The following is a 22,750-nucleotide window of genomic DNA, read 5'->3' as shown; positions in this document are numbered from 1 at the left end:
GATCGCACCAACAAATGTATGGTTTGCAAACCCAATGAGGTTCATACACATTGAGAATAAAACATTTTAAACACCTAAATCCCTGGGATTCTGGATAAAGTTGGTGGACGATACACTTTTGCGGCAGAAACTTACCTACCTTGCACGAGGATGTCCTGCTAAGTTTGATAAAATATGGAACCGCTGGCTGGCGGACCTACGAACGAACAGCACAATACATTAATTCTGCCCGGCTGGATGCTCAACAAACCCCAGACAAGTAGTTAGGCACTGTTAAAAATGAAACTCTTTGAAAACGCCCACCACCGACTATTCCACCTTTCCTTCTTTTCCTATTTTCTTTCACTTCCTACTTTACTACCTTCTTTGTTAAAAAATCAATAAAGAAAATCAGATATCAGAACCTATAAGACTCCATTCAAATTGCAGAAACCATCTGTCTAGTCTTCTACCATGTGCCATCAGGAAGATTCCAGCACCTCTCATTTCCCAACGCTGTTGCTAAAAAGGGGGTGTTCCCAAACAATGTCTGTCATGGTACCAGCATTGGCCACGGGCAGGTTTACAACCACCATTTACCCTGTGAGTCAAGACTTTTGAGCTTTTGAGCCTGGGCCTTAGGTAGATTTATGTAATTACACGTAGGTCACCTTTTCCATAGCACCCTAATACCACCTTTGCAGTGGTAGATCTTGATGGGATGGTATAACTTAGATAGAACCCCTCATCATGTAAAGTCTGGGTGCTCTCAACTTACAGATTGCTTGATTTATTTATGCATATTTGGATCCTGATAGACAGTTAACCAACTCATTGGTAGAAAAATTGTCTTCTGCTTATGTGTATTTTTTCAAGTGTAAACAGAAATAAGAATGATTTTAAATATAGCAGTGTGTAATACCTAATACATAATTACCTACACCCTTCCAAATATCTCATGACTAAGTACCAAAGGTAGGCTACAGGTCACATAGAAATAATCTTGCATGTCTACAAGGGGCAGTTTATAAGGGGAGTTTGCCAATGCAGACTTATGCCCAAGGGCAAGCCCCCAACCTCATCCACCCCCTACTTGTCTCAGTCCAGCACAACTCCCTCAGCTGGCTGCCTTGGCTGGCAGTGGACAAGTGGCCCTAGTGCCCCCTCCCCCACCATAGGCATGTGACTCTTCTGACAGGGTGATGGGTTACACCACCCATTCACAAACACACTGCAAATTTCCGAGCTTCAGGGTTCATTCTCAATTGGCAGCCAGAGGTTAAAAAAACCACTCGAGTGCCAATGGAGACTGAACCTGTAGCTCATGTAAAGCGTTAGCCCCCCTTGAACAGGGGCCCCCCAACCTTTTTTACTCATGAGCCACTATCATATGTAAAAAGACTTGAGGAGCAACACAAGCATGAAAAATATTCCTGGGGGTACCAAATAAGGGCTGTGATCAGGGTCGGACTGGGCCGAAAAATCCCAGTGGGCCCCGGCGGCCCAGACCCAACCCTTGCGGCGCCCAGACCCAACCCCTGCCTGACCGCTCCTGCCCCGACACGTTAAATTTACGCGCTCGGGGAAGGACATCGGGTGGGGGGCCCTGCGAGGGGGGTTAGGGGGGCCCCTCCGGGGGGGGAGGCTATGGACGCGGACCATATGGGCGGGCTATGAGCGCGGGCCCCGGTGAGCCCTTCACCCCCCAATACGACCCTGGCTGTGATTGGCTCTTTGGTAGCTCCTATGTAGACAGGCAGCCTACAGGAGGCTCAGTTTATCAGTACACCTGCTTTTTATGCAACCAAAACTTGCCTCCAGACTAGAAATTCAAAAATATGCACCTGATTTGAGGCCACTGGGAGCAACATCCAAGGAGCTGCTGAGCAACATGATGCTCATGAATCACTGCTTGGGGATCAATAGTTTGAAAGAACATTACAAAAACACAGTATAAAACACTAGTGTAACAGTCACCCAGGTGTAGTTTAAGGTTTATCCAGGGCAGCAAATGACAATTCCCGCCAGGCTGTGCCACCCACCTACAGTACTGTGCTCCCCTAGAGAAGTGAGTGACAGCCTTTAGCTTGTAGGTAGATCAATGCCTCATAAATAAATATATTTTTGCTGTTTGCTAGAGATATACAAGCTACACTCAGTTTCCATAATCATAAAATATTCTTCACATCAGGGGATCTATCAGTTAGGGTGGGGCTCGCTTTGCTCATCCCTGTGCTTTAGTATCTCTTGTCCCATCCCTTTTGTATTCATTTAGGAAACACAGTGAGGTCCATGGTTCTCCCAGGCCTTTTGCTTTATAAACATAAACCATGGGAAAGTGGAATACATTCAAATCCTATGGGAATCAATGATCACCCCAGCTGGAAAAGGCTTAGTTTTTTGCATTGTTTAGCCCACCCCCCTTAGAGCTTATTTATTACTAATAAATCAACAAATATTCTTGAGCTTTTCCCCCAAGTTCTGGAGAGTGATTAACACAATGTTAATGTGAACAAGCAAAATCACGCATTTGGAAATTTTCAGGAATCCATAAACTAAACGGGTTTTAGCAGGAAGTGGCAGATCATTAATTTATCCTTTCAACTATGGGAGGTCACCATCATGGAAAATGTGAGAAATGACTTCATGTCCACAATTGTCTCCCAGAAGAGTTGGTTTGTGCTTCTAACTTAAACAAATACGTATTGAAAGGAAGATTACAGATGTTTGAAAGGAATATTACAAGTGTCGCAGGCAAAAACTTGTGAGGGTCTGAAATGCAACCAATATGTGCCACTAAGCCAGAAATTTACAAATAAGCACCATCTTTGAGGCCACTGGGGGCAACATCCAAGATGTTGGTGAGCAACATGTTGCTCCTGAGTCACTGGTTGGGAATCACTGTAAGGAATCACATAATTCTTTCTCTTTGGACTCCACTCTATAGAGGGGGAGGCTGTGCTGGAGGGCAGGAGACAAGAGAAAATATTCAGCCTTTTCATGATTTTTAATAATACGGTTTGGAACAGTTACCTAAGCCTGGCCCCATGTTCTCCTGCTGATCTGGCTGACTACTTTGACAAAAAATGTAACAGTAGTCAACTGTCCTCAGCCTGCCCTCAGCCTTATCCTCCAAATCCCACAATTCCCTGTGCACATAATGTCAATAAGTAAAGTAATATCACAGTGCAATGTATCGTGATTTATGTAGTTCCTGCATGCTGTTTGTAAGCTGTGGAAAAGTTGCTACAATTTGGAACATCAATGTTTTAGCCCCTCCTCCTCTGTCAGGCTTTCAAAAGATGCAGAAAGGGAAGAACTGTTTTGCAGCTGGACTTCAGCATATGAAAAAAGTATCTATTCATACTTTTTGAAGAAACAGATTAAAGTGATAGGTATATTAATGGTTTCTGTGTTGTGTGGGGCTCAAACAAATTTTGGTTTGGAAGCCAGAGTTGCTCTTTAAGATTATGACTGAGGGTCATTGTGGAGTCTTTAAATGCTCATGTACCTGAGGGTCTGGTGATGGTGCACCATGGTCATGGCACAATATAGGAGTGGGAGATAGGCGAGGGAACTAGTAAGAGAAGTTACATGCTCCACTAAATAGGGACAGTGTGGGGTAAGTACAGGCTCAGTTGACACCCGCCAGTGCCATCGGTGCCCAAGACTTCCATTGTTTCACATCAGGAACTATCTGATGTGTCCTTGCTTGGCAGGTACTTTTTGCAGTGATAGAGAGTTCCCTTCCAGCTTCCCCAAGCTAAAGTAGTGGGAGCTACCAAGATAATAACATGGCAACCTCATAGGTACAATTCTAAAATTTTGAAAATATAATTTCTGCAGAAGGTCTATGTGACAAACAAGATCCAGAATTTACCATAAGGACACTTGACCGCAAGCTTTAGGCCTGGTGAAAACGAAACTTCAGCACTGACAGAGCCCTCCCTGTCAGAGAGAGAGAGGGTGACAGGGGGATTAGGAGAGAGGTGTGTGCCAAGTTACCCCCCCCCCCTCAAGCAGTCCTTTTTATGTGTGCAATGAATAAAGGCTCACATTGCAACCCAGTTACTCTTCCCAGGCTATTCATGGAAAGATGCCCAGCCTGATTCGTACATAAAGCAGTGCCGTGAGAACAGCCACCCAGCTCCTGCCAGAGGGACCCAGGAGAAGGATGTGCTAATACGTGAACCAAGTTGGTTGGAGTCCGAAATTATCTGTGAAAGTGGTAACTATTAGACTCCCCATGCTGTACTTGTACTAATGTTACCTTCTGTGAGATGCTGAATATCTTGTGTCTGTTAGTGAACTGCCAGGCTGTTGCTAGGACAATGCTTGGCTGTCAGTCTACCTGCTAATCAGTCCCTTTCTTCTGGATTTTGTCACAGTGATTTTCTACCTCTTCCCCTCCCTTTCTCTTCTCTCCTGTGCTTGAGGTGCCCACCCTGACACCATGTAGCACATCGGCACTGCTCTTCGTGGTGGCAAGATGTCCAAAGACCAGGATGGCTGGGTCTCTGAGAGCCAAGAAACAGTTACGGGCAAACTGCAGCGGAAGATGAAACAGTCACCTCTGGTCCCTGTTGGTGAGTGAGAGGAACAGATAAGCAGTGCCAGATTCATTTTGTGATCTGAGACCCTTTATTGTCTATATGCAGCATCCACAGTCAGTGTATTGGTACCTTAATGGGCAGTGTCTCATTTGCACCACTGAATGGCAGAAGTCATCTAACGCCCAATGATGGGAAGTGACACATTCAATAGTTAAAGGGGACATTCTCCCTAATAACTGTATGTAGAGCAGGTGTTTATTACATCTTCTGCTGCTTGCCTTCCCACTGCTTGGTATGGGCTACAAACCCCCTTTTGTTATAGCACATCATTCCATACTTTAAAGGAGATCCCAAAAAGTAAATTGACACAAGCTTTGCCACCTTTTGCAATTTACATTGCAGCCCCGCAGCTCCCTTTGAAAGGCAGAAAGCCAACAACCCTTAGTTATTAAGTGCTGCCTGGGCAGGGTCGACGCTGAGCCGAAAGTTTGGCATTAGTAGTCTATTGGGAGGCATTTAGCAAAGATCACTTTTTCTTTTTTTTTTTGCGATTTGTATTTTTTTGCACAAAAATGTTTTTTCGCTGAAAAAATTTGATCATTTTCACCTTTTCACTATTATACTTAGAGCTAAGTAAAAATACGCCATCTAAAAGCTGTAGAAATCAATGGCAGGCGTCCTTTTTCAGCAGGCTAATCTTTCTTTGCCTCCTGGTTTAAAATGTTTTTTTTTTTGGTGCTTTCATTTGTGCAGAAAAACTAAAATTTTGCGTTTTGGCGTTCTTTTCACGTTTTTCTGTTCGTGCTTTTTTTTAAAAGGCTGTTTTAACAAATCACTTGGCATTCCTGGTTTTAGAAAAAATTAGTTTTTTCATTGTTTCAAAAACTTCTAAAACCACAAACAATGAGAATGTTGATAAACGGGCCTCCCCAAGCGCTTTCTCAGAATCCATTAATAATAGAAATGTTATATATGATGCAAAAGTGCTCAGAGGAGCACACAAAGTTTATTTTTTGGGGGGGCTTAGATTGCCTTTGTAAATCCCAATAGGGATACAATATGATGTATGTGTGTAAGCATATACACGCTTCATATATTGGGGGTCATTTATAAACACAATTTGCACCTGGGCAGTAACCCACAGCAACCAGTCAGAAATTTGCTTTCATTGGTCTACCTGCTGCTGGCTGGAAAAATCTAATCACAGATAGGCTGCTATGGGTTACTGCCCAGGTGCAAATTTGCCCAGTGTTTATAAATGAGCCTCAGTGGATAGAGATCAGAACTGGAGGGATCACTAGGGGGAGTATTGATTAACATAGGACAAACATCACGGTTAAAGTCGCCTATAGCAATCAATCAACAATTGGACAGTCACCTACAAGGTAGAAAACAAAAACAAAGATCTGATTGGTTACCATGTGCAACATCATCGTTAATTTTTGTCTCCAATGTTAATAAATACTCCCCTAAGACCAAACTTACAAAAGATTAAGGAAACTCAGTTGTCCTAATGAAAACCATCTATACTAGGCTTCATGTTTTTCTACAATGTATCCCAGAACTGCATGCAGTGGGGGGGGGGGGGGGGGAGTTTAATATTTATAGTCATTTATACATTCAGAGTTTTATTATTAGTGTAGTGGTCACATGACAACCATGATGAGATCCCTGCCATGTATATCATTGGCTTTTGGATGAGGAACTAGTAGTGGTGTTTACGGTTGCCGGTTGCAGACTAGCGGTGACAAAGGGACAGGCCATGACGTCATGGCATCAAAAGGGACAGGGTGATGACATCACAGGCTACTCCAGGAGGATCAGGGAAAAGAAAAGGGGTTTCCACTGCTTAAGGGGCAGGCCAAGGGCTGAACTAAAGGATATTATAAATTTACCCAACGGTATTTTACTGGATGGGCCAGTAATGGGTGCCAACCTTATTTGTGATGCCAAAACCACTGTAGAACAATGCTAGGAAGGGTGTAGCTAGAAGCATATGAGCCACTGCTCTGCACCCCTGTCCCCGTCATCCCCAGGACCACAGTTGGCAGCAGTCTGGCCATCTCATTCAATATACCACTTAGTGGTAAATAAGCCATTTGAAGGGGCATTCTAGCATGTATATTTGGGCACAGTAAGTGCGCTGAAGCTGAAAGTGATTTTGTGAGCCATTGCTGTCACTATACAAACATGGTTCTTAGCTGAGAGCACTCAGTGGCTGCGGGGAAGGTGAAGCAATGACAGTGTTTGCTATACTGTATGTCTGTGCATCGTCCCCAGGCTTGGCTGGATTCGCTGTCATTGTCGCCTATGGACTGTACCGCCTTAAAAGCAGAGGAGATATGAAAATGTCTGTGCACCTTATTCACACGCGTGTTGCCGCTCAAGCTTGTGTGGTGGGGGCCACAGCTCTAGGTAAGACCCTTCCATTGCTGGCCTCTGTGCCTCTGTTCTTTCTCTCTGTGCATAACCTGTCACTTTACACTGATAAACAGAAAGAAGACCGTGCAGATATTTATTAACATGCTTCAGCGCTGAAATCAATATACGTAAATTGTGTCATTTCAACACTGACATCCGGACAATGACCCCAATGTCTATACAATGACTCATTGGGAATTTGCAGTCACATTAATGTCACTGAAACAGGGCTGCCGATACCAGAGGATCTCCCAGGGGGCCCCAGCCAATTCCCTTTAGCTCTAACATCTGTAACATTTAGTGCCATTTAATTGTGGTGGTGGGGGGGGGGGGCCTTGGTTTCTGGTTCTTCAAAAGGCCCAGTTTGACTGCACTAAATACAATGTTGTTTGCCCATTTGTAACTACACCTATGTACCAGGCCATCTTAATAAATGGGCAACCTAGTGCCCAACCTTAACACTATTAAAGGGGTGATTCTCCTTTAAGCTGAGTATGTTTTAGAAAGGCCTACCCGTAGCAACTTTTCTTTCTTTTTTTTCCTAAATATTCGCATTTTTCTTCTTTCCAGACTTTCAAATAGGGGTCTATGAGGCTATTTGTTATTTTCTCATTTCAAACCACTGCCTAGTTGCTATGGCAATTTGAACCCTAGCAACCAGATACTTGCTCAACCTCCAAACTGGAGAGCTGCTAAGAAAAAAAGCTAAATTATTCAAAAACTCACAGGAAATATAAGGTGAAGACTCAGAAATTTGTCTGGTGAACAACCCCTTTAAAAGTATATTGACAAGTTCTAATTTTAACAAGAACATATCTATATGCCTATATAAAACCTGCTTCCTTTTTAGAGCGTAAGTGCTCCTTGGACCCCCCCCCAACTTACAACCTGTATATCCTGATACAATTTGAAGAGCAGCTTGGGTGACGCCATGCATAGGGATGGGCCACTGATGACATCAGAACACTGTCACAAAAGTGTTACCACCTAAGCTGCTTGGTTTGTAAGAAGGGGCTGTGGGGGGCAGCAGGAAAGCCCCTGCATTAGAAAGGTTAGCAATGCTAGGATTTATATAGGCTGTGACATGAGTCTGTTAAAAACTGGAACCTGTCACTGTCCCTTTAACTACTATAAATTTGAAGCAGACCTCCCATCATGCCTGAAGCAGGGATCTAAGTCGTTACAAAAATGTTTAAATTTACTTAGTCAATCAAAGGTATCACCTACTCTATTATTTTCTGGTTCTCCCACCAATGGAAGATCAGTCAGAGTTTTTTTGGTTTTTTTTTTAAATCCAGTATAAAGGGGGATACTACTTTGCTTTATTAGCTGTGCAGCCCACCCTTGCAGAGGAACAGGTAACGCAAGACACTCACTATTGGACTGTTTGGGACACTGTGTACTTGAAATGCCAGGGCTGATTTTGAATCCCAAACCTGCATGGTTGGACTGGGCCGCCGGCGCTCCCCCAGATCTCCTTCCCATGATCGAGCTGAAGTATAATGTATGCATGATCAGGGAATTGGGGGCCATGGCTGGGCCCCTGGGATAGCAGCCCCGGCGAGCCCTGCACACCCCACAGTCCGACCCTGGTCATGCAGAAGTATTATGGACTTGTAAACCAGCCAGAGTTAATGCACTGACACACATCATTAATGTGTCTGGAGGCTGTGGTCACTTGTATGTTGCGTGCAACTGCCTGTAGTTAAACCCGGGCACCAGAACGGACTCCATGCTGTGTCAGTATAGATCCGAGTGTTTAAATAAAGCTAATGGCTGATGGTGCCTGCAGCTGCATGATCTAAGTGTGTGTGTGTGTGTGCATCTTGTATGTAAGTGGTATTGACTGCATGCTGCGTGCGTGTGAATATGGATGTGTATGTGACCCATTAGTGCACTCTGGCAGCCCTAAGGTCACACTTACAGGAAACGGATCTTTAGCTCACTCTGCTGTTTCCATGTGAATTCCAGCAATTTCTGTGGGAATGAAGAGGAAGCCATTGAAAAGCTCCAAGATATTAAAGTAAATGTGCACTGTTAATATAAATTATTTTTTTTACAACACGCCACCTGCTGGTCATTTTCTGTCCGTGATCCAGTGGAGGAAATTGTCCTGTTCTTATGTTTTTCTGTTTAGGAATGATGTTATATTACATTTCTATTTTTTATATTCCAAACCAGAAGAATGTCAGACCAGCAATCTTTCTTCCCCAACTGGAGCACAATGGGAAACTGACCAGCAGGTGGCACTGTTGTAACAAAATTCATTTATATTAACTAAATACACTCACCTAAAGGTTTATTAGGAACACCTGTTCAATTTCTCATTAATGCAATTATCTAATCAACCATTCACATGGCAGTTGCTTCAATGCATTTAGGGGGTCCTGGTCAAGACAATCTCCTGAACTCCAAACTGAATGTCAGAATGGGAAAGAAAGGTGATTTAAGCAATTTTGAGCGTGGCATGGCTGTTGGTGCCAGACGGGCCGGTCTGAGTATTTCACAATCTGCTCAGTTACTGGGATTTTCACGCACAACCATTTCTAGGGTTTACAAAGAATGGTGTAAAAAGGGAAAAACATCCAGTATGCGGCAGTCCTGCGGGCAAAAATGCCTTGTTGATTGCTAGAGGTCAGAGAAGGGTATTAGTATTGTGTTCCTAATAATCCTTTAGGTGAGCGTATTTCCCTTAATATCTTGGAATCTTACAACCAATAATGAATGTAAATTGCAAAAGTGTTTAGAATTGTACATTCATGATTTGTATGGAGTATTTTTATTTCTAAATTACATTGTTTACATTGCAAATAATTCACTCGGAAACAACAACAAGAGATCCTCTGCACTCACCCATTATCAATATATATATATATAGGACATTAAGACATTCAGTGCATTAAGCTACTAAGAAATGCCCTTCCCTTTAAGCAAAACAGGGATTGTTTGTCCATATATTGCAATATACTTCAAGCTGGCCAACTGCGTCAAAGTCATCCCTTCTGGCCAGTCCTACACTGACTTATACGATTCATTAAGAATTCTACTGCTTCAATATACATTTAGCCAAGGGACTAAGTTTTACCTGCAACTTTCTTGCTTTCAAGGTTAAAACCCCCATATGGTTGCCATATTATTGGCTCCACTGGGATCACCTGACTGCAGCTGGGAAGGGTGGGAGCTACAACATAGAGCTGGCCACTGCTCCTGTATAAGCTATAGCAAAAAAAGGGAAAGTTGTGCTCAACCACTAACTTATAAACCATTAGGCGGGGGTGCAATGAGGTTGTGACCACAAAATACATAGAAACAACAAGAGATCCTCTGCACTCACCCATTATCAATATATAGAACATTAAGACATTCAGTGCATTAAGCTACTAAGAAATGCCCTTCCCTTTAAGCAAAACAGGGATTGTTTGTCCATATATTGCAACTCTACCATTTAAATTTCATTCTTGAACCAATAAATGCATTTTTTTTTTAGTTGTAATATTGGTGTGTAGGCGCCATCTCAGTGCATTGTGCCTGAGTCTGAGCTTTCAGAAGGAGCCAGCGCTACACATTAGAACTGCTTTCAGGTAACCTATTGTTTCTCCTACTCCCATGTAACTGGAGGAGTCCCAAGCCGGACTTGGATTTCTTACTATTCAGTGCTATTCTGATATCGACTGGGAGCTGCTATCTTGCTCCTTTGCCATTGTTCTGCTGATCGGCTGCTGGGAGGGATATCACTCCAACTTGCAGCGCAGCAGTAAAGTGTGACAGAAGTTTATCAGAACATGGCTGTGGCACCCTGGGAAATGAAGACTATGTGGCTAGGCCCATGTGAAATTTCAAAATTAAATTAAAAAAAAAAAATCTGTTTTTGAAAAATGGATTTCAATGCAGGATTCTGTAGAAGCTCTATTAACTGATGTGTTTAAAACAAAAATAAAAAAAAGTTTTCTCATTAAAGTATCGCTTTAATAGGTTTACTTATCCTTTAAATATCTTGTTTATTTATGTATCACTGCATCCCTCCCTTAATTACAAAACCCTCTGCCAGTTAAGGTGCCTGTATAAAATCAGCCATCTATAGTGGCACTGCCCACAAAATGGGAAAAAATTACTTTTCTACTGTTCTACTTTAAACCAGTATTGGGCCGACTATAATTCACCTTATTACGGGCTTTATTTCCCAACAGGTGCTACTTATACAATGATCAAAGAGTACCGGCAGCGGTGGGCTGAGGAGAGAGATGCTGCACTGGAACAGCAGAACAGCAGAAATACTGATGAGTAAATGGATTGCCAGAAAATGGGAAATAGAAACAAAGTAGTAGGATTATTTTTCTCCTCCCTAATCTATAGGCAGGTTAGCTTGACTTCTGATGGGGAGATTTTAGTGCCTTTGTTGTAAAACATTCATGAAAATAAATGTGGTTTCTGGTCTAATGCCATAAATGCAAAGATTGGAGTGTAAAGACTGACCCCCCCAATTATCAGGAAAGTCATAGAACACAATAATGAAGCCACACTTACAAATTATCGTTATGTTTATTTTAAAACATAAAAATAAACAGTATGTACACGTCACACAAATAACCCTGCAAGGTCAGGCGTGCTTTATGCTTCCACTCTATGGACATTGTTTGGACAATTTGGGATTCTCAATCTCTGGACGCACTGCTCAAAAAAAATAGGAACATAGCGACTGGGGTTGTTTTACAAAGTGGCCAGAAACCTGACCTATGCCTGTCTAACCCCGCTGGCAGTGGTTTAACAACTGTAACTCATGTCTGGTTTGACGACAGAAGTACCAGGTAGCTGTTGTGTGAGAGTATGTGGCCTTATGGAATGAGGGAGAGTACAATCACGGGGGTTGGATGGACACATGTCCCTTTTACATAGGATAATTTAGCACCACATCCTGTTTCGCCAGTTCCAGCAACATAGGATCGTCGAAAAATTTGCTGATACTCACATCCTCGCTTAGGCCCTACGCATGGTAAAGAAATAATGTAAGAGGTTAAATGCAGAAGGGGGCGAGGCACTCCTTTATACAAGAACAGAGCATGAAGCTGTCTCTGCAGCAGTATTAACAGGAAAGAGAAATGCAACTCTGGGAAAAGAACTGGCCTAATTCCTAAATACAAAAGATGAATGTGTAACAGTTTGCAGCAGCCAGGAAGCTGAGCAGACTAAGTGAGCAAAACATTTGTTTCGAGTTCAGATGTAGCACTATCTGAGCCCACGGAAGATTTTAAAAAGTCCAATTTCTTAAATGACAAACTGGCATGACATTATTCCTTTCATTTGTATATTTCCCCACAACCTATGCTTCTCCAGGTGCTACAGCTGCTTATGAAGCCACGGAGAATTGCAGTTCCTCAGAAAAGCCACCAATTTACTCATAAACACACTGTTTAGGATTGAAATTGCTTATGAAAAGAAACCCCAAACAGTCTTTGAACAACCTGCCCTCTCTTCCTTCTCAGCCACATAGAACTTACCTTCCTACGCCTTGTCTTTATCATGAACTCCCTGGCAAGGTGTGGTGCTGGTTGTGGTTCCAAGGGCCGTATAATGATGCTTTTATCCAGAGGGTCTCCAGGAACAATCTACCAAAAGATAGCAGGCAAGTTAAACAGCAAACTGGCACAGTGCATTATGAAAATACTAGCGCCAGAACTAGGGGTAGGCACCTTCCCAAAGCACAGTGGGGGGTGCAGAAACAGAAAATGGGTAATGAACTATCAATAACTTCTACTTTCCCTTCCTTTGCAAGATGTTCTATGTCAGTATGCCACTAACTGTCAGAAAGCAGGAAATGGCGTGGTAAAATCACGGGGGTGCCACTATTTCAAACCATATCCAAGTTGATTTCCCAGGATATCCCAGATGGTTAGATTTGTACCTGCCAGTGATGGAAGACAGACAAGGAGAAGGCTTGTCCCTGGGTGTGTGTTCGCAGGTCAGTTTCAAACCCAAATGAATCTATTGCTGGGATGAAGGCTTTGATTGTGTAAAGAGGCGACCCAGGAATTGGGGCGTCCTGAGTCACATGCCCTCTGTAGAAAATGAAATATATTTAGAGTATGTTATGGGACAATACTGTTGGTCAGGAAGCGGAATCTCAATTACTCACCTTCTTCGGGCCAAAACAGTATAAACAGCAGAGACACAGTCTGCAGGGGCTTGTACTTCCACAAAATAATAGGGCTCCATTAGACGAGGAGTTGCCTGTATTTACAGAGGAAAGTACTTTGTGTTTAAGAGAGAAGAACCAAGGCACATGTCTTATATAAAGAGACGGTATGGTATAGACAGGAAATACATATATACATGAAGGTGCTTGTTTGTTATAGTGGGGGATACAGTTTTAGGGCACAGAGACACTTCTGTATTATATATAAAGGAACATGTGTATTGAGTCAATGTGGTGACAAAGGATGTTACCATTAGGAAGGCGGAGTAAACCACTCTTCGGGCTGTGGGGATGATCTGTCCCCCACCACGGTGTAGGGGCTCCTGTGCGATAACAGCATCCAAGATCTTAAATTTGACATTGCGGATCACTGAGGAGCAAAGGAGAGCAGAAAATCAGCAATTCCCTGTAGTGCCAAACTGTAGAATGTTTCCAATGTTACACTGTGACGGAACCAGAGAAAGGTGCAGCCAGATACTCACACTCATCACACAACGGACCCTCTCTTGTTCCCCACTGGAATCCCTGTACAATGCTGTCTTTGACTGAACTCAGCAACGCCTTATCCACCTATTAGGGCACAACGGAGAATTTCATTAACATGCAAGTTGATGGGCAGTGCACATAAGCAGCTCTAGCTGATAGATATAGAGATATAGATCCCTGTAGCAAGCTACTTCTGCATTTACACTCTAGGGTAATGTCGCTGCTAGAGCACTGGGGCAAATATGGATGTAGGTTGAGGTTAATTGTTAATCACTGCGTTGTAATAAAATATTTTAAGGGGAACTAAAGCTTAACTAAAGAATTAGGCTAAAAATGTTGTACATTTTGGTTAGGGCTTCTGTAGCAGCCCAAGCGACCACAGCCCTTTAGCATTTTTAGGGTTTAGTTCTCCTTTAATCAGGACCTGCTTTTCTTCCTCAACCAGAATTGTGAGCATTAAAAAAAATCTTAAAAGGGAGCCGGTCTTTATATTTTGGCTGCTGGCTTGTTTCTCCCAGTGGCCGGAAATGCAAACCTGGCTGGCAGAAGTGGTACCTGGAAGAAGAGCACTAGACATTCATAAGAGAGGCTTTGTCTGTGTCAATACCTTGCTAGTTTGGCACAAAAATGTTTGGCCAGGGAAGGCAGCTCTGATTTCATCTGCACTCCCTGGAACTCAATTGCAGAAATAATTCTGAGAGCAGAATGAAAGTCTTTGTCTAAAAGGAAACCTGAATTTAAATCACCAGCTGAGTTCTGGTACTATAGGCAACATCTGCACCCCAATCAACTGATACAAAAACCAGGTGGATCATACTAGACTACTGCAGTATAACCTAAAGAGGTTACATCAGCCAATCATGAAGCTGTAATCACTTAAGCCAGTGGTCTCCAACCTTTTTCACCAGTGAGCCACATTCAAATGTAAAACAAAACAAACATGCAAAAGGTTCCTGGGGGTGCCAAATAAGGGCTGTGATTGGCAATTGGTAACATCTATGTGGACTGGCAGCCTAAAGGAGACTCAGTTTGGCAGTAATCATGGTTTTGATGCAACTAAAACTTGCTTTCAAGCCTAGAATTTAAAAATAAGCTCCTGCTTTGAGGGCACTGGGAGCAACATCAAAAGGGTTGGTGAGCAACATGTTGCTACTGAGCCACTGGTTGGGGATCACTGCCTTAACCCATAGGTGCACTGGCAGAAGTCATTTTATCAGTGTTCTTTTGCCCATGGAAAGCTAAAACTTATGCAGGTGCTTTTACACTAATAGGTAAGGAAAGCCTGGAGGATAAAGGATGAGTACAAGAACAAACAATCTCCTCTACTGCACAAGTGCCACCTACCTCGGAGGGGAGCGTGTCATCAACCAAAATATTTGGTCCAGTTGTGTCTGGTCCAAAAGCCCAAATAGAACGGGCAGCAAGCAAATCCCAGTCATATTTGGTCTGAAAAAACTCTCCCAGCTTCTTCCTGAAGAGGAAAAGATATAGAGTTCACACACAGCTTTAACAATCACGAGAGGCAATATTTCAGGTGCTGTCAATATACAGAAACTAAACATATACATTACAGCATCAAGAACCAAAATTTGCAGAATCTTCTATGTTTAGCGCTAATTTGAAGGATATCGGTATTTTATGTACATTCATATTTTTAAAAATATTTTTGGTGTCAGTATCACACACCACCACTTCTGTGAATTCTACAAAGATTCCCACTTTACATGCACAAAGCTTACGGCTCTCTGTAAAAAGGCTAAAAGATACATGATGGTGTAACCCAACCACGGCTTTCAGACAGCTGGGTGCAGTTCTCATGCAATACCTGTTCCAGGAAATCTGCACCACTTCATTTTCTATGTCCTCAGCCAATCCTTTCTCCAGCGGCTCCGCAATCATTGTGATCTTATTTCTGCAAAGAAAACTCATGCCTGTTAGCACTGAGGCAGCTCCAGCAAATATATATTATCCAACCATTCATTTGAAATAAATGTTTCAAAACAAAAATAGGGATATTTGTGTTCAAATATTGAACTTCTCACTGTGGGAAACACTGGCCTCTAGTGGCCAAAATGTCATGAAACTGTTAAAAAGCTTTGCTTAAAGGAAAAAACATCCCTTTGTTTGGCATGAGTACATTTATTTGGGCTTATGTAAAAGTCATTTAACCTCTCTCTCTCGCCTTGTTCCATGCTGAAATGATGGGTTCTGAAAATGGAAGTCCTTCTGCTTTCCAGGGAATCTCTGTCCACCATAGAAAGCAAAGGCACTTCAAGTCCCAGAAGCCATCACTTTAGCATTGATAAATGGTCAGTTAAAGGTTGATGCATGAAATGACTAAGGTGCTGTATATTGAAGATAACTAGAAAGATGACCAAGATCACTGGCCACTTGGGCAGTCTGAGCTTCATGTTTATAAAGCCCGAAAAAACAAAGTCCAGAAACTGCACTGAAATGGCCCGACATGTACTTGTTCCAATTTAAGTCTAGAAAGGGGCTGTTTAATGTGCTTTGCAACAAAGAAAAGTTCTGAGGAAAAAGCTAATAAATAACATGGACCTACTTCTTGTTTGGTGTCTCAGCAAAACATTTCAGTGATGAGGTTTCCACTACAGTCTCGCAGAAGGTAACCACGGGATCTGCCACCTGAAAACAAAATGTTGAGTTACTCCCCAAGTCCTGTAGGCTGCGAGTCCCACCCTCCCCAAACAGATACCACCCAGCCTAACCTTAATGTCAATCTCTGAATACATCTTGCGGAGGTCATGCATGACACAGTCCAGATACAGCTCTCCGGTACCGAGGATCACATGCTCCCCGGACTCCTCCACCTACAGAGACAACAGGTATTTTAGGCTAAGCCTCAAGCCTAGCAGTAGAGGTTAAAATGATATTATGTGGAAGAATTGAGCAGTACCTTGGTAGTAAGGGAAGGGTAGCTCTTGTTGACCTTCCTCAACCCATCCAACATCTTGGGCAATTCTGAGGGGTTGACTGGTTCCACAGCAATTTTAATAACGGACGTGGTGTTGAACTTTAGCGGTCGAAAAATCTGAGCCTAAGATGCAGGATTCAAATTAAATTGTTATTTGATTTATAACAGCATAAGTGGTTTTACTCTATTATTAAGCTAATTCCTAGATGATTGCTCAGGACCAAGTGATCATTTAAACACATCAATACATAGTCTGCATAATGAGATGATATAGCATACTCTGCGCTGACACATCTAGGCCAATGTACTAACTGATTTACATTAATAGCTATTGACAGGGAAATCTTTTTTTGCACGAGCAAACTGGGGGGCAGGGCAAAGGATTTCCCTGATGACAGCACTAATTAGGGAACTACCTTTATTTATTTATTTAAAGGTTTTTATTTTGCATTTTTAACATAGAAACAATACATATAAACGTGTAACATTAATAAACATCATGTGGTTTTACATCATGTTGTCCTGAGTTTTGAATAAGATAGCACATATGAGATTTGCATTCAGTCTAGTCTAGAGTAATGGTCCTTACGATGGGGAGGGAGGGGACCAGTTCAGTCTGTGGCATCTATCCAGCTCCGCCAGGTTTAGCTATCTATCTACTGTGGGAGGGGCTTGAGCCATCCAGTGTAGTAGTATACATTTCCTAACATAGAACACTAAACTGCGGAAGAGAGTTCTCATGTGGATTGTTGGGGTGAGGTCATCGACCACTCCCAATAGGCAGACCTTGGGTGTTAGTATGTTTGGGTTTTCTCTTTGATATAGCTCATTATTTGTGCCCAGTAAGATTGGATGGTTTGGCATTGCCAAAGGAGGTGTATATAGTTTGCCTATAGGGCATTGCATTTGGGGCATTGAGATGACTCACGTCTATTCATACGATACAGTCTCAGGGGGGTTAGTTGAAGCCTGTGCATGATCTTAAATTGTATCAATCTGTCTCTGGTTGAGGTAATCATAGGCCCTGTCAGTGGCTTCGTCTCTGAGGGAAGTCTCTGTGCCACATTGTATAGGGAACTACCTTTTACATGTTAAACACATGCACAGAAGACTACAATTGCCTAAGTTAAGTTTTAAGCATTTTTGTACCAGATACTGCTGCATGCAAAAATGAACTTGACTAAACACTAAGGCAAAAAAAAAAAAAAAAGTCCTGGCATAACCAATCTTATAGTTCTACACACAGTAAACTAACACACTCGGTGTAACAGAGATGCAAGTACCAAAATACAACAGGGCCAAAAAAAACTGCTATGTGGCAGAAAAAAGAATGTTATCATACCCTCTTCATAAAAGAGCTGTGGTCACTGTTATGTATAATTGTTCAATCATTCATACCTCCTCATTGCCCCGTGGCTCTGTGATGGTTGCCGTCTTCACAATTGGCTGGTCCACACCCTCAATCAACACCCAGTTTCCAGCTGGAACTCTGTTCACTTCAATGTGATACCTAAATGAAAGATCAATACATTTGGGAGGCAGATAACTAAATATGACTTATTCATTCACTTCTCTTTAGACATGCCCCCCAAAACCTGTTAATCATAGGTTACTGGAAAGTAATACTTCTATGAGGGATCCTTTGTTTCCAAATTCTTAATCTTCCGCAAATTATTGTTCAAATATTACATTATAAACCAAATTAAATGCAGAGCTGAGCAGTGGGGTTGCAGTTGCCATGTTTGCTCAGTGCTTAACTCAAGGCTCTACGTTATTGATTGCTACCCATGTGAATGCAAACAAAACCCATGATGGCAGCCAGTAATCATGCTCCTGCTCGATGACTATTGCTATGGATCCCTGGTCTGGTAATGAACCCCACTGCCCAACTACTTTGGAACCAGGTACCGGGCACATGACTTTTACCCAGTCAGGTTTATGCGATTAGGGATGGGACTTTTAGTTCCCCTTTGACATTAAAGTCCTGATTTCAATCCAGTGGAGGCACTGTGACACAGTTTCTAAACAGAGATGCCATCTGACTAATTTGAAGCAAGTCTGCTTGAAAAACATGTCCAAATCACCCCTGTATATCACTCACCTAGCTACAGACACCCACAGCCTCCCTACAGTGCAAACTTGAGAGTCCTCTTCATCCTCCAGTGTATAGTTCTCTCCCAAAACTTTGACTGGTTGCCCAGCATGGATTGTTCCACTCAGTAACCGCCCAAATGCATGGAACTGCACCCCATCATCTGTGCTATACATCTTGGTGGTGTGACACATAAGAGGGCCCTGAAAGGGAGCAACAGTTTTGTGGCGAATGTCAGTTAATAAGATACTTCAAATTATATCAAATATAAACCAGCATGCTTGTGGTCACTATCTAGAGTGTGTGCTCTTACAGTTTTGCCAGAACTTAAATCTTTCCTTATCCTACTTTAATCATGCACCAATAACCAGAGAGTGAAAACAGGGTGTCAGGGAGTAAAGCCAGAGAAAAGGCTTACAAGTAATTTGCACACCTAGGCACAACAAAGATAGCACCCCCTTGTCATTTTACACTTTGACTCTCTTTTAATTGTCTCTACAGAAAACCTATAGTGGATTTTTAAAAAAATGCTCATGTTTCATAAACAAACTTCTATTACTACAATAGCATTCCAGGTTATATCAGTGAACTGTTAAAGCCCTATCCCTTGTCTGGAACCTAATGATGCTACAGATTCCTGTACGCCTCTTTTCAGATTTCATGTGCTTCTACATTAGCTGCATGAGAGCAGGCTGAGAATTCAAACTATTACATAAAATAAAGATGTGTGGGGGATAGTGAACACATACTGAGTCAGGATTCATACATGTAAATAATCTGTTAGTGGAATCAATACCTAGCAGAGAATTTTCAGCCATACAGTAAACAAGAAAAAAAAAAAGTAATCTGTGCATGAGCTGTGTACTTACATCTGGGTCACATTCACTCATGGCCTCCCCTAGTTCACAATCAATGCCCCCTGCGTAGGTGTGTTCAATTTTGGCTCTTGCCCCCGCTTTGGGTGAAGGGATGTGCTGGACGCACATATCCACAAAACCTGTAGAGCAACAATTTCATCAGCAAAAAAGCTCAAAAAGAAAAAACACATATAAGTGGGGCAAGCAAAGACTGATTTAAGATCCTAAACAGAATTTAAAGCACATTTTTAAACCATATAATCTTTAACCTACTTAAAAGGTTACATTCAAAGCAAGTTTTAAAAGCAGAGCACAAATTTACAGCCTTAATGAAAATCCAATACACGGTGAGCTCGCTTTAACAAAATTAGGAGCAGCTGGCTCTTACCGGTAAATTCCCCGAAGAAGCGGTTACAGACAAGTCTCAGGAGGGGACGGATGTTCAGTTTCAGCTCCTCTTTGGTCAGATGAATTCCCAGCTCCTCTAGAGTCTGCGGCAGAGTGGTGTCTACATCCCCCACCACCTACAGCGCAGAGAAGGCGCTAAAATTATCAAGCGATCTCAGATGGGCAAAGATAAGCTTGGCACTATTAACACCATCCACATACCTGAGCCAGAATCTTGTAGAGAGGTTCCAGTACGAACTCCACAAAACTGCGTTGTGAGCTGCTTGTAGGGGCTTTCTTGGTGAACTTGCGGCTGGAGAAAGAGAAGCGCTGTGAGCGAGGCGTGCCTCAAGGGGTTATTTGGTTCAAAAGAGACTACAAGCAGACTTTTGTGGAAAGGTCCTGACCAACACTTGAGTGGGTTTTGGCAAAGAAGTAAAGCTAGCCATACTCAGCAAGGTCAACTCATCTTGCACCGTTATTCTGCATGGGTATGATAATTACAAGTGTGACTTTTGCCTAAAGTGGGTCTTTTATTTATATCAAGTTAAGTACTACTGCTTTAAACGCCTCAGAAATGACTTTTCTGTAATTAGTAATAAAGGGCAATTTGAACTTGTAGGAATAATCTTCTGTCACTGCCCTCCCCCAGGTCAAATACAGATCAATAAAATACTGCAAAAATGATCAGAGAAGGAAAAAAAAACCCCATTTGGTGTAAAAATTATAATTTGTAGTCTTTAAAGAATAAGTACCGTATATACTCGAGTATAAGCCGATCCGAATATAAGCCGAGGTACCTAATATTAACTAAGAAAACTGGAAAAACGTATTGACTCAAGTATAAGCCTAGGGTGGGAAATGCAGCCGCTACTGCTAAGTTTCAATAATCAAATAAATAACAGATAAATAGATAACTTTAGGGAAAGAAAAATGCTACAGCAGCAGACAAAAGCAAGTTTGGGAACGCTAAGGAAGCTGCCATACTAATTATCAAGTACTTGGACCCCAGTGTACAAGTCCCACCACAGTACTACAAAAATAATTTTCTTACATTTTGAAAATCAGTCTTGTGATTGCAGTACAGCAGCTCTGCTTTATGGCTGAGATTCTAGTCATTAGGGCAGTAAAATTCTCTGACTTTTCTTTTGTTATTTTTTTGTATTCATCAGACTGTATTTGTGTGTGGTTTCACACAGGAAGAAACACAAATCACAGTTGATGTAAAAGCAAAAGGCAGGTGTCTTTGTAGTGTAGGCAGTGTAAAAAGGACTTGCTTGGTGCATAAATCTTCCTTACATACAGTATAAAGGGGAAGTCCTGTTGGCAGCCATTCTGCTGAAGTGCCAAGAAGATGTAACGCGCACCCAACCCCCCCCTGCCCCCCGTGAACGGACGTGTGTCTAGGTAGATCAGGGGAGGGGGTACTAAACTAATGGCTTGTCCCGAAGAGCTTACACTCTTATTACACAGTTACAATGGCCACCACGCTTCCACTCCTACTCACCAATGACTTGCCCCTTGCTGGTCCCATCCTGCTTCCCCTTGACCCCCACTGCCTTAAGAACTCCGCTCCTTCCCCTCCTTGTTAGTGGCCAGAGACTGCCACTCATGACAAGCCCATCCGTGCACCAATCGCCTCCTTAGAAATACATATCCCACAATGCGGTGCGACCGAACTGGGCAACTTGTGATTGGCCGTGCGCTGATCTTGAAGCCGCCCCCCATGGATGGAGGTGAGTCCGTGCACGCAAGGTTAAGGAACTCTTCTGAATCATGTACAGTATCTGGGACAAGTGAGTTTTTGCGCAGGTGCTTGGCCGCCGTGTATAGTGATGAGTCGCTGTGCTGATCTGCCAGCCACATAATCTGCAGGCAGTTCTTTACCTGCACTGTCCGGACCAGGAAGCGGGGCCGGGAGCATTCTTCTTGATCTGACGATGTAATGCGCTCGGAGGTGAGTGTGTGTGCATTGCATCGTCAGATCAAGAGCCAACGGAGTGCACGGTGTCCATGCGCGCACACGCTATGCGACGTACGAGGTGGCAGATATGTTCCAGCTTACGGCTCTGTTTGAAGAATGCTCCCGCTTCCTGGTCCGGACAGTGCAGGTAAAGAACTGCCTGCAGATTATGTGGCTGGCAGATCAGCACAGCGACTCATCACTATACTCGGCGGCCAAGCAAGGGGGTTCGAACGCGTTACGTGCAGGACGGATACAAGTGGAGGGAGGTATACTCGAGTATAAGCCGAGGGTTACTTTTTGAGCACATTTTTAGTGCTGAAAAACTCGGCTTATACTCGAGTATATACGGTAAACCTTTTTTTTCTATAAGTAAAATTACTCTAAACAGCCTCCAGAATTACCTACCTTTGTCCCAGTATTCTCTCTGGCCTGGTTCCTCAGTTAGAAGGTAATCGTTTTTCTTTGCTTCCTTGTGCAGAGTGAAGCCCCACCCCCACTTCCTGTTCAGTTCTCTCTTCAATTCGACTACCTGTAGTCGACCTGGAGAGCCTTCTGGGCATGCCTGGAGGAAGCAGGTGCCAGTCTGTGCATTAGCAGGGGTTTTTTTTTTTTTGATGAGAGACCTGAACAGGAAGTGGGGGCGGGGCTTCACTCTGCACAAGGAAGCAAAGAAAAACGATTAACTTCTAATGGAGGAACCAGGTCAGAGAAAATGCTGGGACAAAGGTAGGTAATTCTGGAGGCTGTTTAGAGTAATTTTACTGATAGTAAAAAAAAAAAGGTTTACTTATTCTTTAAGCACTAGAATATTGCAGTAACTGGCATTAAACAAATAAATGTCAAGTCGTTTTTTTTGCTTTCTGCTGTGAATGAGTTTGTGCCTT

The 22,750-nt window shown here is 42.7% G+C and overlaps 2 protein-coding genes across 3 annotated transcripts in view; one reads left to right on the top strand and one right to left on the bottom strand.

Moving 5' to 3' along the window:
• Positions 1–4,057: 4,057 nt before the first annotated feature.
• higd1b (HIG1 hypoxia inducible domain family member 1B) lies at positions 4,058–11,540 on the top strand. Its single transcript, XM_002935564.5, has 4 exons — positions 4,058–4,207; positions 4,416–4,565; positions 6,813–6,947; positions 11,141–11,540. Exons 2-4 carry the CDS (start codon positions 4,469–4,471, stop codon positions 11,236–11,238), a joined length of 330 nt encoding a protein of 109 aa, XP_002935610.1. The 5' UTR covers positions 4,058–4,207; positions 4,416–4,468; the 3' UTR covers positions 11,239–11,540.
• The window catches only part of eftud2 (elongation factor Tu GTP binding domain containing 2), a 24,227-nt gene continuing 12,950 nt past the window's right edge, over positions 11,474–22,750 (bottom strand). For both annotated transcript variants that reach the window (NM_001030366.1, XM_031894130.1), the window contains 16 exon segments: positions 11,474–11,934; positions 12,449–12,556; positions 12,853–13,006; positions 13,084–13,178; positions 13,395–13,513; positions 13,626–13,713; positions 14,974–15,100; positions 15,455–15,541; positions 16,193–16,275; positions 16,359–16,460; positions 16,547–16,687; positions 17,963–18,074; positions 18,666–18,859; positions 19,526–19,653; positions 19,902–20,037; positions 20,123–20,213. In NM_001030366.1, the coding sequence (NP_001025537.1) occupies positions 11,839–11,934; positions 12,449–12,556; positions 12,853–13,006; positions 13,084–13,178; positions 13,395–13,513; positions 13,626–13,713; positions 14,974–15,100; positions 15,455–15,541; positions 16,193–16,275; positions 16,359–16,460; positions 16,547–16,687; positions 17,963–18,074; positions 18,666–18,859; positions 19,526–19,653; positions 19,902–20,037; positions 20,123–20,213 (1,861 nt within the window). In that variant the 3' untranslated portion in view covers positions 11,474–11,838.

Source organism: Xenopus tropicalis, chromosome 10 (assembly GCF_000004195.4).
Source record: "Xenopus tropicalis strain Nigerian chromosome 10, UCB_Xtro_10.0, whole genome shotgun sequence".
Taxonomy (NCBI): Eukaryota; Metazoa; Chordata; class Amphibia; order Anura; family Pipidae; genus Xenopus; species Xenopus tropicalis.
The sequence above is the reverse complement of the archived record's forward strand: the minus strand, read 5'-3'. Positions and strand labels throughout refer to the sequence as shown.

Excerpts from the sequence above, each read along its gene's own strand:
- higd1b (XM_002935564.5), top strand. The coding sequence starts at position 4,469 with ATGTCCAAAGACCAGGATGGCTGGGTCTCTGAGAGCCAAGAAACAGTT. Across the intron at positions 4,566-6,812 it reads GTCACCTCTGGTCCCTGTTG|GCTTGGCTGGATTCGCTGTC; the intron begins GTGAGTGAGAGG and ends CATCGTCCCCAG. Across the intron at positions 6,948-11,140 it reads GGTGGGGGCCACAGCTCTAG|GTGCTACTTATACAATGATC; the intron begins GTAAGACCCTTC and ends ATTTCCCAACAG.